The sequence below is a fragment of the Dryobates pubescens genome, chromosome Z, assembly GCF_014839835.1.
Source record: "Dryobates pubescens isolate bDryPub1 chromosome Z, bDryPub1.pri, whole genome shotgun sequence".
NCBI lineage: Eukaryota > Metazoa > Chordata > Aves > Piciformes > Picidae > Dryobates > Dryobates pubescens.
Window position 1 is genome coordinate 99,924,938 of NC_071657.1, and position 15,353 is coordinate 99,940,290.

Sequence of the window (15,353 nt, forward strand, 5' to 3'; positions counted from 1 at the left end):
GTGTCTGCCATAGGAAAGCTGGTATCAGTGGGTTTGTTTACTAGTCCTGATACTTATTTTACAGCATGTTCATATTTCGCATCAGCAGCGCGGCTGTGCGTGGGACCAGAACTCGTCCTCGCCACACGCAGACGCAGCGCTGGGCGCTTACTTTACGCGGTACTGTGCAGAGCCCGACATGCTCAGTCTGCTGTCGTGGTTCAGTTCCTCAGTGCTAGGTGGGTTTTTTTGGCGTTTTTGGGTTTTGTTGGGGGTTTTTTTGTGCTCAGGAGGGTCATTCGCTCTGAGGACTCGGAACGATCCCGAATTGTTTGCTTTTTAAGGAACACGGAAAACCAAAAAGAATCCTTCTGACGACGCTCTGCCACACCGCCTGCTAAAAATTAACCGAGGCAGATGGCCGCCACCAGCCCTCTCACAGCGCCTTCCACACACCGAGGCGAACACAACGCCTTAATTGTGTTCAATCGATTACTCACCGCCGGTTTGTGGCGCCCAGCCCTTCACCTCGGGCTGCCGGAGCCGTTCAAGTCCAGATCATCTGCGGAGCGAACCGGCCGCGGCGAGCTGGCACCAGCCTGCAAACGTCACCGACGGGGGAGCCTCGGGGCAAGCGCGCCGAGGGCGCGCCGAGGGCGCGCTGCGGGCACGCGAGGGAGCACAGGCAGGCTTCAGCGGGAGCCCCGGCCTCCTCCCCCGCGCCAGCCGCCGCCTTTCCCCTCTCGGCCGCAGCCGTTACCGTATTTTCCGTCTGCGAGGCGCAGCTCGCCCCGCCCGCCGGCTTTCCCAGCAGAGGTGACCGGGTTGAGACCGCCAGCGCCCCACCCCCACATTCCATTCCCTACATGGTGGCAGACAGGGGCGCCGGCGGCCACGCCCCCTTTTCCCACCATACGCGCGAGGCGCGCCCGGGCTTGCGAGCGTGACATCAGCGAAGGGGAGGGGCAGGCGGCGGTCCAGGAGCGCGCACCCCACCTCCAGCGCGCGGAACAAGTAGTCCCCAGGCCGTTGTATTTACGTTTGTGGCGCCGATTTGCATGCGGGTCCGCCCCCGGCCACTGGTCAGGTGTCCGGCTCCGCCCCTCGCCACCAAATTAGGGCAGAAGGGGCGTGTCTCGAGGGGGCTTGCGGCAGTTCGTTGCCTTCCTGGAGCCGTTTATAGGGTACAGCCACTTCCGCTGTCTGCTTAGAAGCGGCGCGATCATGGCGGAGCGCGGTCAGTTCCCTCCCGCCGCCAAGCGCCTCTGCTGCAGAGCCGGCTATGGCTCGGGGTGTAGGCCGGGCCAGCGGGCGGGCGGCGCCGGACCCGGCAGCGGGGCGCTCTGCGCCGGACCCTCCTCCGCAGCCGCTGCCGCCGCCGCCCTGGGGCTGCTGCCACTCGGCAAGACCCAAAGCCCCGAGTCTTTGCTGGACATCTCGGCTCGCAAGGTGGCGGAGAAGTGGCCCTTCCAGCGGGTGGAGGAGCGGTTCGAGCGGATTCCGGAGCCGGTGCAGCGCAGGATCGTCTACTGGTCTTTCCCCCGCAGCGAGAGGGAGATCTGCATGTACTCCTCCTTTAACACTGGTGCCGAGGACCCCGCCGCCACCCCCGGGGGGGCCGCCACCACGCCTGGCGGGGCCGCGGACGCCGCCGCTGCCGCCGACGAGAACCGCCTGCCCTTCCGCAGGGGCTTGGCTCTGCTCGACGGTGGCTGTGTCGATAACGTCCTGCAAGTCGGTGAGTCACCGGTCGAGGCCGCGCTCCGGAGCCGGGCGCCGCCGGCCTCTCCCGCCGCGGGTCTCCCTCTGCGTGTCACCCGCCTGCCGTCCGGGGAGCTGCCTCCTGCTTGTTCTCCTTCCACTGCCCTGGTGGCCGGAGCCTTCTCGTCTACTGCGGCAGCCCCTTGGGGGGGAGTGTGGCGGTGAGCCGGAGAACTGCCCCCTCCTTCCTCACGGCCCGGCCCTTACGAGCCTTTCGCTCCCCGGCAATAATGCGGGACGGGCAACTTCCTCCGCCGGTCTCCTCCCCCTCGCACCCAGGACACACAGTAACTCATTCGCTCTGTGACACGGCACGGACCCCGCCGCCGGGCGGGCCTCTCCCCTGTCCCTTTAACTCCTACCCCACCCCAGTGTCCTGCACGGTCCCGGTAATCCAGCCCGTGTAATCCCGTTTGGTTGTGCTCCCTCCCAGCGCCCACCCCCGGTAATCCGGGTCATCGCTTTACCCCGAGCCACAATAGCGAGGAGATGCCGCCCCCCCATCCCGGGGGTGGGGGGGACCGCCGGTGGAAATGAATCAGCAGAAGGACGACCGGCGGGGAAGAGCGGGGGACGGGGGGGCTAGATGCGCTGCCGTCCAAAATAAAGACAGAAAAGCAGAACGAGACCCCGGCTGCGGGTGTACGGGGGGTGGGGGTGGGTAGGGGGGAATCGACGAACAAAGACATTTCCAGGGCAGCGACGGCAAGCCGGAGGGAGGGAGCGCGATCCGCCCTGCCTGAGGGGGTATGGCGGGGGGTTCCTTTGGCGTGACCGCTTCGTGACAAGGAGGGGAAACGCTGCTTTTCCTCCAGGAACAATACTTCCCCCCCACCCCCCACCCTTTCCACAACCTCGCCGCCTGCCGCTGCTCTTCACCCATGGTAGGCGCCCCTGGTTAACTCCTCCCTGCCTGTGTTTAAAGGGCTGCAGAGGTGGGTATCCCCCTCACTTTTGGGGAGCTGTCCGCCGGGGGCGGCTCCCCTCCTGAATAAGGGGGAGCCACCCGCAGCAGACAGACGCCCTCCCCCTCCCTCCGCCTCCGGTGGATGATGCTTATTATGCGACCCGACCACTTTGTTCCCATTTTCATGTTTATTTCTGCCTTTTTTATTTTTATTTTTCTTTTTCTTTTCTTTTCTTTTTTTTTTTTTTTTTAAATCCTCTCCAGTTTTCTGTTTCTTCCCCGAAAAGGGGAAGCCAGACAAAAGAGGCTGCTGCTCGCCTTTTGTTGGCGACTGCGGCTTTGGATGTGTGGCTAGTACACCGGAATCCTCCTTCTCCCAGATCCTCGGTCCTGCCCGCTGCGGGTTTGACTTGGCGGGCGGTTTGTGAATGTGCCGTCGGGTTTTTTCCTGAAGAAAAGTTATGTCACTGTTCGTGTGCTCAGTGCCCGTCTGCCTAGGGGGACTGTAATGTGGTGATTTAGTTTTAAATCTAATTAACTTTCTTGTAAGTTTCATCTTTCGACTTTCTAGAGGTCTGAGGGGCATCTGTGGTTGTTTGGACTAGCAAAATCAGATGCAGGGCTCTTTGAGTTGGGTTAGAAATGGCGAGGTTTTTGTTGTTTTTCTTTTTCCCTTTTGCTTGCACTTGATTCTGTTTGCAGGCGATGAGGAATGACAGGAGCGCGCATAGGGAGGGTTTCTTGGCTGATTACATTTAAGACAGGAATTCACTGTGAAAATAAAGCCAAGGGGCAATAAATAAAAGATGCAATCATCTCTAGGAGACAGAAACCCAGCGTGGGCTTTGCATTGCTTGCTTTCAGCAGTGGACTAGGCCTCAGTGAGTACTTGTGAAAAAGTAACTTTTGTATGGCTTTGAAAGGAGAGGGGCCTTGAGTAATGTTGGCAAGGGTCAATGTGAAGAAAGAAAACACACATAAATACAACTGAAGTGTTGACTGCTGTTTCTGGGGCCTTAAAATGTGTTCCAAAGAAATTGTATACCTACTGCTGAAAATATGTTTACTTTGTTTGGTTGGTTGTGGGTTTTGTTGTTGTTTTTTTTTCCCCCCAGTCTTATTTGAGTCTCCTTTGGAAGGCTGTGCAGACATGGCAGAGGAAACTGGTGATATGAAACATGCCAGCTGTTTTGACAGAGGCTTTTGGCTTGCCTGGTGATGGAGTTGTGGAGCACTTGGGTAGTCTGGGTCCTGCAGTAGGAAAGTTCTTGTGTAATTTGGGTAATTGGCTATGTCACTGGGGCCAGCTCTTGCCTCCTTGTGAAGCAGAAAGGTGCAACTGTTAAAGCCAATTCGACTGGAGTGAGTTATCTTGGGTGGAGAATGCAACTGGATCCATATAATACGTCTGAATATGCAGCATTGAGGGAAACTAATGTTGCGTTTATGAAAGAGTGTATTTAGCAACCATATAAATGTGAATGTGCATTCTCTGCCATATGAGTAATGGAAACTCTGTATATTGTACTGTGGAAAAGTGCAGTTACTGGACAAAGTACATTTTATTACGTGCAACTCTAACACCATACTTGTAATCTTAAGTAGTACTATAAGCAGGGAATGCAGGGTTTGATTTCTGAGGGAGATGTGTGAATTCCAGTTCAGTGGTAGCTAAACAAAAAATTTGCTTCTGAATTTTACGTACTTGTTTTTCAGTGTTGCCCTGATTAAGCATTCAGACAATTTTATCATGGCAACTTATTTAAAGTGGGACAACTAAGAAACTTTGTGTCTACACTGCTTGAAGTTTTCTTATGAACCTGTGCTGTGCCCACACCTTCATCTCCTGTGTGATGAAAGGAAAATCCTATGTAAAAGGAGGATGAAACCTTAGTGGTATACACAAATAATCAATCAATTGTCTGCTAACCTGTTTTCAAGGAGAATGATAGATACTGCCCTAGTATAATAATGAGTATCAATTAATTTAAAATATTTTTCTCCAACAAGTGGGCTTCAAATTCCATTTGCATCTAATTTATTTGTATGTTTCAGTTAGACGTGGAGGATTTTCTTTTTCAATTTACAGAAAAACCCCAGCAAGCAAAACAGAATGTGGGCTCCCAAATCAGACGTTTTCAACTGCATAAACCAGAGCTTTTCTACCATACATGCTTTTAGTTTATTTCAAACCAAGTATTTTTAGTAAAAATTACAGTGTAAAAACCAGAGCACTTTATGAGTAAATACAACAATCTGGAGAGAAGATTAGAAATTGCCTGTTTCATGTGGCCAAGTTTGTGAAGATGCCAAGAGTGATCATACAGTTTTATATTGTGAATTGTATATTTGATTTACTGAGTTAGTGTACGCTACTTTATTGTCACAGATGTGGCCGGCAAGGCTGGGAGAGGTGTGATCCCACAATAGCACAGCTGACCTGGATGGAGGCCTTAATGCAGCTGTTCTAGGAGAATTAAAAAGGTCCTGTGCCTCTGCTGGTATGACTCTACTTGCTCAAGGAAAGACAGAGACTGCCTTTGCCTTAGTTCTGTACTGTTGTAGCTGCATCCACATTGGAAGTAGTTGAAGTGGTTTCTTTGATATGTCATGTAAGTACTCTTAGTATAGCCTTGTATGTCTTTTGCCTTAGTATAGCCTTGTATGTAATTTGAGGTTAGTTTGTCTTAGCATAGACCCTAGTTGACCTTTTTTAAGGTGTTACAGTCCTTTCCTTGGTAGAGGCTTTGTAGTCATGCCTCTTAGGTATGAATGACAAGGGAGTGAGTTGGAGGGAAAATAATATAAAGAATTAATTGACTGGCACTTAGACTGGCCACTCTAGAACTTAATGTTTGTATTGTCACTTTAGTGCTGCCTTGCCTCTGGAAGGGGGTTCAGCACAGTATTATCAGCATGGATACATACTTACTTTTTTTTGAAGCTCTTGGTGATGTGTGATCAGGACAATATAACCAAAACACAAGTAAGATTTGTCAAATGTAAAGTAGTGTCTGGAGCCACCTGGATGTTTCTTTTGTTGATTCTCAAAGGAAGGGAAAGACATAAGATCCCTGACACCCTCCCCGCCCCCCCCCCCCCCCCCCCCCCCCCCCCCCCCCCCCCATTTTCTTTTAATGAGTATTTAACTTCTGACTCAGAGGTGCTTTAATAATCTGTTGTTGCAGGTGACTTTTCTATCTCCCTTCCCCACCCCACCCCCCCTTCTGTAAGTGTGAGGTAAAAGTTGCTTTCAAAACCAGAAGCCATTTTTTTTCTTCCAGGAATTGGAGAAAGCTTTGCAAGACCAAACTGGTAACTGCTACATGTAATTTTGGTGGGGTGTGTATTTTAGTTGACGAGTTTCAGATCCTTTTAATAGATCCTGAATCTCGATTACCCAGAATCTAGGTAATTTTGTTCTTTCTAGGCGTCTTTACTCCAAATTTCATGAAACTGGAGCAAGTAAAGCAAAGTAATTATCTTATTTTAAAGTTGAGTTCTTGAAATGCCAGCAGTATAAAGTGAAACACCACAGCAAGTATTTTAGTAGCAAAACTAGCAGAAATTGAGTTGAAATGCACCTTTTAGCAGACATGATTCTCACTGATGCATTCAATATATATCTTGTAAATGAAACCTGAGTGGATTTAGTAAAACCATTTAATGCAAGTTGAGTGACAAAAGGAAGGCTTTTATTTGCAGAGATGCAAACACTGTGCTTTGTCTTAACTTCTTGGTGTACTGTGTTACCAAATGGTCCTGGTATGTGTAGTAACCTTTTTCTAAGGAGAAAAGGTTGTGTTAAACTCCGGGGAAAAGCTTATCTGCTGACATGCCAGTGGAACAAGTATGGTTTCTTTCACAGTTGGCCTGATGTTGGCATTTGGTTAGGTATATATGACTAAAATATGCAATCCAGAATTTGGTAATAGCATATTGTGATAGGGGAATAAACAAAAAATGTCTGACTCTTTGCTGAACTTTTTTATTTAGTTCCAAGATGACTAGTCTTGTGAAAGTGTCTTCATTGATTCCAGTTTCAGTTTGCTTTAGGAAATAGCTATCAGTACTTCCAAGTTCCAGAACAAGTAAGCTTGTTTTTATGTATTTCTTCCCCAAAGGGAAGAATGCTTTTCAGTTTCCCTGTAAGATTTGGAATGCAATGCATTAATTAGGGAATGGCAAGCTATTTTCAGCATGTGTGCTCTGATGTTCTGTCTTTGCCCTTGAATAATTTGGAAAAAAAATAAAAGGAAAAGAAAGGAAAAAGGCTTTCTGTCAAGACCAGCTCACTAAATGTGGAAAACTTTGTAAATCCTTTCCTGCATATTTTCAGTCTTTCTAAATATATCTAGACTATATTTCAAGAGAAAGTAAGCACTATAAATTATTTCAAGAAATGTAAATAATACTTCATACTATCTGAGTGGTTATGAATGTAGTAGGAGAGCATCAATATTGCTGTGGAATTGACTTAGTTTTTAAGGAGAAAATGAATCACAATTTTCTTCTCATCAGTTTGGAAAAGAAAGAATCTTTTTCATGGAAGTGTTGTACCAAGTTGGCCAAACAATTTTACATTGTTCTAGCTCTGTTTCATGTTTCTTACATTTCATGTTCCCCCTAACTTCAAGGCTTTCCTCACTTCCAAGGAAACAATTTTCATTTTCAAAGCTTTCTGTTTTAGAAAGTGTTACCCATCTCTGTACGATCAGATGTGTCGGTATGTAGCAGTTCTTCAGCTTGAGCCAGTTGTCGTGCTAGCAGGTGCTGCCTTTGCATACTCTCTCCCTGTGCTCAGGTTTTCAGAGATGAACAATTGAAAGCAAAATCTATGTGTAATCATAGGCTGGAACTGTTTAAAAGGGAACATTAGGCAGACCACTCTCAAAAAATGGTAGCTTGTTTCTGTGTTTGGCTGTGTCATTTTAATTTTTAAAAAAATGAACCTGCTAAAATTGTGTCCCCCGGGGATCAGTGCTGGGCCCCGTGCTCTTTAGTATCTTTATCGATGATCTGGATGAGGGCATCGAGTCCAGCATCAGTAAGTTTGCAGATGACACCAAGCTGGGGGCCGGAGTTGATCTGTTAGAGGGTAGGAGAGCTCTGCAGAGGGACCTCGACAGGCTGGGCAGATGGGCAGAGGCCAAGGGCAGGAGATTTAACACATCCAAGTGCCAGGTGCTGCACATTGGCCACAGCAACCCCATGCAGAGCTGCAGGCTGGGGACAGAGTGCATGAAGAGCGGCCAGGCAGAGAGGGACCTGGGGGTACTGGTTGATAGTAGTAGGCTGAACATGAGCCAGCAGTGTGCCCAGGCAGCCAAGAAGGCGAACAACATCCTGGCCTGCATCAGGAACAGTGTGGTCAGCAGGAGCAGGGAGGTCATTGTGCCCTGTGCTCAGCACTGGTTAGGCCACACCTTGAGTCCTGTGTCCAGTTCTGGGCCCCTCAGTTTAGGAAAGATGCTGAGTTGCTGGCATGTGTCCAGAGAAGGGCAACAAAGCTGGGGAGGGGTTTGGAGCACAGCCCTATGAGGAGAGGCTGAGGGAGCTGGGGTTGCTTAGCCTGGAGAAGAGGAGGCTCAGGGGAGACCTTATTGCTGTCTACAACTACCTGAAGGGAGGTTTTAACCAGGAGGGGGTTGGTCTCTTCTCCCAGGCAAGCAGTACCAGAACAAGAGGACACAGTCTCAAGCTATGCCAGACGAGGTTTAGGCTGGAGGTTAGGAAGAAGTTCTTCATAGAAAGAGTGACTGGCCTTTGGAATGGGATGCCCAGGGAGGTGGTGGAGTTGCCATTGCTGGAGGTGTTTAGGAAGAGACTTAAGGGGTGCTAGGTGCCTTTGTTTAGTTGATTAGATAGTGTTGGATGATGGGTTGGACTCGATCTTGAAGGTCTTTTCCAACCTCGTCTATTCTATTCTATAAATTGAACTGTTATGTAAGACTCTGGTGAAGTTCTAATTAAAAAAAAATATAACCTACTTTGAAAAGAAGTATCTAGTCTACAGTAATTTTTGCTGGTGAATGGTAAAGTATATTAGATGTCACATTATGAGATGTGTGCATGGGTTTAATTTTAATGTCATCTTCTGTCTAGGTAATCTAGCTATGTCAAGACAAATTGTTATGTTTTTTAGTAGTGTAACAAAAATGAGTGCACAGTTATAGTAGTATTGGAATGCACCTGACATCCCTTGACTTGGTGTCTTTTTAGCTGATGCTCTTTTGGGATTAGGTGGAAGGATTTCCTGTATCTTAAAAAAAACCCCACCCCACACTGTTTTAACTGACACAAGCTATTCTAATTTATGAATATACTGCCTGTGACAGGAACTAATGTGGAAATTTAAAGAGCTTTCATGTGCAACAAGGGTACAGATTTAATGTGAATTCTGATTGCTTGGAATGCAGTCAGCCTGACAGCATGTGAATACTTGAGTACTGTCCAACAACTGTGCTTATTCTGGGAGATCTGTATCCTTTTGAACTTCCAGTTTTCCCTCTCTGTTTGCTATATCTAAGACTACCTATGTAAAATATAGCTGGATATGTATGTAGCCCTTAACATGGCTTCATAACCTTCTGTGACCTGGATCACCAGAAATGTTGGCTGGTACTATATGCTGGTTTGCATTCTCCTTCTGGCTACAGGCCAATTACTATGATTTATGTGATGCTCTTGTGGTGCATTACACTGCTGTCCTCCAACCAATTAGCAATGTGCAGTCCTTGTTGTCTTAGCTCTGCTATTGAAGACCAGGATGTCTAGAAAACATGGGATGTAAGTCACGCTCTTAAAATAGGTGTTTTTTTTCTAACTTAATTCTGCAGATGTGGAAACAGACCAGAGAAGTGTAGCCTTCTAATAGCAACTGCAGCGTAGAGAATTCTTGTGTGGTTACGTCAGAACTGATAAAGGGGCTGCTTTAGGAGCTGAGCAGTCGTACGAAAGACCTTCTGGTTTGACACAATTCAGTATAGATTGAAGGGTCTTCTAATATGAGTGTTTTACTAACACTTCTTTAACCCTTCTGAAAAACAGCGTGGAAGAGGTGACTCTTTACCAGTGTTTGGAGTGTGTTTTAAGGTAATGGTGATGTGTGCAATCACACACTTTGAATACAAGAGCTTAAGTTATTACTTTTGTTGTTAGTTTTTTTTACTCTAACTCTCTACTCCCATGTTGCAAATGAGCACATTTTGCAGTCTTGAAATACCTGGAAATTTATGCTTTGAAAATCCATAGACAATGGCTGAGAAGGTCTGATGTTATTTGGATGGATACAGTGAAATCTGTCACTAGGTTTAAATTCACACTAATACAGCTAGTTGGTCAGATGAAATCAGACAGTTTACTGAACTAATGTGCTAAAACTTCAGGTGACTTACCTGTTGTCCAGCATTATCTGGCAATCTGCCAGTTTACATAAGTTATGTTTCATTGTTAATTGATTCTAGACATCTAACACATTACAGGATTGTTGGAAAAATAAGTGGGGGTAATAGGAAGAAATTTTTACAGAAGGGGATGTGGCTTTTTTCTCCCCATTCTCCCCCCCCCAAATTGCATTCAAAGGATTGTTTTAAAGGGTGGGAAAATCAAATGTTGTATAGCTGTATGACTTCTAAGAAACAAGACACTTAGTTGTATGCATGCCAAGTTGTAACTGCTAAGTGGTTACTGACAGCCAGTAGTAATGCCAATACAGTGCAGGAACTGTGCAGCTGACTACAATATTCAATTTATACTAACTAAGGAAATAAAAACCATTTGACCACTGAGGCACTTAAAATTCGGTAAACTGTTTTATAAAGTGTGAGATGAATTTACAATCTCTAATAGAGCAGAGGAGCAGGTTTGCATGTATTCTAATTATTTTGGTGTTTTTAAGCTTGTGTTAAATGCAGGTGTTTGGGTTGAAGGCTTTTACCAGCACTGGTGGTCGGATTTCTTTCCTTTTAATCATAAGTTTCATGAATTTTGTTCTCATTTTGTACTGATGGCCTGCCTTCTCCCTGCTCTATTGATGTTCAGCTCCATGTGAAAGGCACATGTCTTCACCAGATAAGCTTTTAGCTTACCATTGTCAAGAGCAGCTGGTGAAATTTATTACTAGTCTTTAGTTTCTGCATTCATTTTTGATATTTTGACCTAAAGTTCACAAAGCACGAATCCGGATAATGTGATTAATGATGATCCCGTAGTGTGAGTACGGAAACTGTAAGTAAATGTAGGTAGTGTGATCTTCAGGATTTAATATGCTTGGTGGTTGGTAACTTTTGCCTCTTGCTTATTCTGAAAGTTCAAGAACAGGGGAAAATCAATAGTATAAATGAATTGTTTAATATATTAGTTAAAGAAATAAAACCTGGAACCCTCTTGCTCTGAAATGCTGTGTTATGACCAATGACAGCTGGGACAATAGGCTGTGGGGCTGCTATTGAGTCTCAGTTGCTCCACTGAAAGCTTGCAAACTGACTACAGTTAGTGTCTTGGGGATTAAAATATCAGGTCCATTATGTTCTGTGTCTGCCTGGATTTGGTGAAGCTATACTGCACAGAAGCATGGAACTTAGTTTTGCTGCTTCTAGAGCAGAGGAATGAGGGTGACATAAAATGTGTAGCTGTTTAGCTTTTTGCTATTGGAAGCTATGATATGTGAAAGACCCATCAGGCAGCTTTCCTGTTCTAATATAAATGTGTGAATTAAGAGATGACTTCAGATAAATGTGCTACTAATACATGAATAGTAATCAGTGACTAAGATTGGGAGTTGATGTAATAGATCCTGTGGCAGTCTGATGGGATAAGGAAACAGAATAACTTGCTTAGTGCTACTTAAAGTTTTTAGAAGCAGCATACTCTGTAGTTTTTCTGGTAGTTGTCAGTGATCAAATTCTACATCGTCATGCATCTGGCAATAAATTACAGGCTGGATTCCTAGGTATTTATGAAGATGATACACGTAAGTGGCTGTTTTATGGCAGGAATGAAGAAGTGCTTAGGAGTTAACAAGACTTTGGCTCACTGAACAAGATGTACTTGAAGACAGGAGGTAGTAAAATGCTGAGTTCACATTTTTTTTAGATGAGAAGCTGGGAAGAGAAGTGGGGAGGTGATAATGCCGGACATAAGGTAGAGGTCAAAGGCCTTAGTAGGTCCTGGAAGAGGTGGGTATCAACCCGCAAGAACCGAGGGGTCCAGGAGGGTTGGAGCTGCTTCACACAGGAGCTCTTGAAGGCACAGGAACTGGCAGTTCCCATGTGCAGAAAGGTGAGCCCAGGGGAAGGCTCTGGGCCTGGAGGAGCAAGCAGCTCCTGGAGGATTGAAGGGGAAAAAAGAGGCTGTGTCACCTTTGGAAGGAGGGGAAGGCTTCTCGAGGTATGTTCAAGGAAGTGGTTAGATTATGTAGGAATAAAATTAGAGAGGCAAAGGCCCAGCTGGAACTGAAGCTGAACACCTCTGTGAGAGACAATAAAAAGCATTGTTACAAATACATCATCACTAAAAAGAAGGGCAAGAAGAACCTGCACTCCTTACTGGACCTGGAGGGGAACATGGAGACTGAAGACGAGGAAAAGGCTGAGGTCCTGAACACCTTCTTTGCCTCAATGTTTAACAGCAAGGCAGGAGCTCAGGACCAGTGGCCTCCTGGGCTGGGTGATGGGGTCAGGGAGCAGTGTGATGCCCTGGAAATCCATGAGGAATTAGTTGGGGACCTGTTGAGCCACTTGGACACCCATAAGTCCATGGGAGCAGATGGGATCCATCCTAGGGTGCTGAGAGAGCTGGCAGATGAGCTGCCAAGCTGCTCTCCATCATTTTCCTCCAGTCCTGGCTCACTGGAGAGGTCCCAGATGACTGAAACTGGCCAAGGTGGTGCCCATCCACAAGAAGGGATGGATGGAGGCACCTGGAAACTACAGGCCAGTCAGCCTGACCTCAGTGCCAGGGAAAGTGATGGAGCAGATTATCCTGGCGGCAATAACTGCACCTGAAGGATGGCCAAGGGCTCAGGCCCAGCCAACATGGATTTAGGAAGGGCAGGTCCTGCCTCTCCAACCTGATCTCCTTCTATGATCAGGTGACTGCCTGGTGGATGTGGGGCAGGCTGTGGATGTAGTCTACCTGGACTTCAGCAAGGCCTTTGACACCATCCCCCACAGTAAACTGCTGGCTAAGCTGTCAGCTCGTGGTTTGGACAGCAACACTCTGTGCTGGGTTAGGAACTGGCTGGAGGGCCGAGCCCAGAGAGTGGTGGTGAATGGTGCCACATCCAGCTGGCGGCCAGTCACCAGTGGCGTCCCCCAGGGATCAGTGCTGGGCTCCATCCTCTTTAACATCTTCACTGATGATCTGAATGAGGGGGTTGAGTCAGTCATCAGCAAGTTTGCAGATGACACCAAGTTGGGAACAGATGTTAGTCAGTTAGAGGGCAGAAAGGCTCTGCAGAGGGACCTTGACTGACTGGACAGTCAGGATGGCAGGATGGCATTCAACAAGTCAAGGTTGGATGTTAGGAAGAAGTTCTACACAGAGAGAGTGATTGCCCATTGGAATGGGCTGCCTGGGGAGGTGGTGGAGTTGCCATCACTGGAGGTTTTCAGGAGGAGACTTGATGGGGTGCTTGGTGCCATGGGTTAGTTGTTTGGGTGGTGTTGGATTGGTTGATGGGTTGGATGCGATGATCTTGAAGGTCTCTTCCAACCTGGTTTATTCTATTCTAAGTCCAAGTGCCAGGTGCTGCACACTGGCCACAACAACCCCATGCAGAGCTACAGGCTGGGGTCAGAGTGGCTGGAGAGCAGCCAGGAGGAGAGGGTCCTGGGAGTGCTGATTGACAGCTGCCTAAACATGAGCCAGCAGTGTGCCCAGGTGGCCAAGAGGGCCAATGGCATCCTGGCCTGCATCAGGAATAGTGTGGTCAGCAGGAGCAGGGAGGTCATTGTGCCCCTGTACTCTGCATTGGTTAGGCCACACCTTGAGTACTGTGTCCAGTTCTGGGCCCCTCAGTTTAGGGAGGACATCGAGACACTTGAACGTGTCCAGAGAAGGGCAGCAAGGCTGGGGAGAGGCCTTGAGCACAGCCCTGTGAGGAGAGGCTGAGGGAGCTGGGGTTGTTTAGCCTGGAGAAGACAAGGATCAGAGGTGACCTCATTGCCCTCTACAACTACCTGAAAGGAGGTTGTAGCCAGGAAGGGGTTGGTCTCTTCTCCCAGGCAACCAGCACCAGAACAAGGGGACACAGTCTCAAGCTGCACCAGGGGAAGTTTAGGCTCAAGGTGAGGAGAAAGTTCTTCATGGAGAGAGTCATTTATCATTGGAATGTGCTGCCCGGAGAGTTGGTGGAGTCACCGTCCCTGGAGGTGTTCAAGAGGAGATTGGATGTGGCACTTGGTGCCATGGTCTAGTCATGAGGTCTGTGGTGACAGGGTGGACTCGATGATCTTTGAGGTCTCTTCCAACCTTAGTGATACTGTGAGACTGTATTTAAAGAGGTTCATGAGTGACTGTTCCTTCTATATGGTTAACTTTCAATAGGTACTAGTGAAGGCATAGAAACTGACATAGCTTCTTCCCTACAAAATAAAACGAAGTTTTCAGAGTGGAGAGCGGGTTGGAAACCAGTAACATAGCTGTGTTGTAGCTTTTGAAATTACAGAATATTTTTGAAGTGATGAAGCTTTTGTTCTCTCAATCTCTTACAAGCCTTGTGTTCCAATTTCACTTTTGCAAATAAGATGTATCTGGCACACAAAGGAATGTGCTGTGTTTCAGAAAGCACTGCCTTTATTTGCAGGGTCTTTGTCAGATTGTACTTTATCAAAAACTATTTCTGTTGAGACATGGTGGAGGATTTACTATGACAGTGGTAAAACCATTCACTTAGTTTTTACAACTGTTTGAAAGAAATTTATTAACAGAGATAAATATGCCTTGTGAAGATCATAGAATAGAACTGAATTTCTTTTATTGTAGGCCACAGTCCAACTGTGGTCTAATTCTCCTCAGCAGGCAATACATGACTTCATCTAACGCGCAGTGTGTGTGTGTGTATGTGTGTCTGTGTTCTTTAGTGGTGTGCTGCTTCTTGTTGGTGGTTGGGTTTTTTCTTCCCTGTCTACAATAGTGAATATTTGTGGCCCCCGACTTTTTTGCAGGGCTGTATATAGTACTGACCTGGGAATAAGGATGTGGGGTGCAGTGTGAAAAGACAGGAATGTGGTGAAGACTGATGCGCAGCCTTAATAGGCACCTCTTTAGACAGAGGAAGTAGGAAAGGAAAGGAGGAAGAGAGCTGAGTTGAGAATGGTCATCAGGACTGGAGATAGTATGTGGTGGGTTTTTTCTGTGGATAAGAGGCTGTATGTAAGACAAATCTGGACTTTGTAGAGATAGAAGGCAAATGGTAAAGATGGGAAACAGAACCAATACGGGTATTTTTATCTCAGTAGCTAAGAGATCCAAAGTTTTGTTATGTTTAAAAGGATGGACTTACATGTGCATGAGGGAGGAGGAAAGGGTACTGATGTGGTTGGAAAACTGAATCCTCCCAGTATATAGAGTAAGCTTGAAAAGGAGCAAAGATGGCATTAAGATCAAAGCTACTACTTCCTGGTTACTCAGTGTGAAATGATAACTAGTGAAATGTTAGACTGGATGTATGGAAAGATGTATAAATCATGAGCAAACACTT

General features: G+C 46.9%; 1 protein-coding gene across 1 annotated transcript in view; it reads left to right on the forward strand.

The window, feature by feature from the left end:
- Window positions 1-706: 706 nt before the first annotated feature.
- Window positions 707-15,353, forward strand: part of ZSWIM6 (zinc finger SWIM-type containing 6) — a 140,338-nt gene continuing 125,691 nt past the window's right edge. The window contains exon 1 of the mRNA XM_054177932.1: window positions 707-1,717. Within this exon, the coding sequence (XP_054033907.1) occupies window positions 1,204-1,717 (514 nt within the window). The 5' untranslated portion in view covers window positions 707-1,203. The remainder of the gene's footprint in view (window positions 1,718-15,353) is intronic.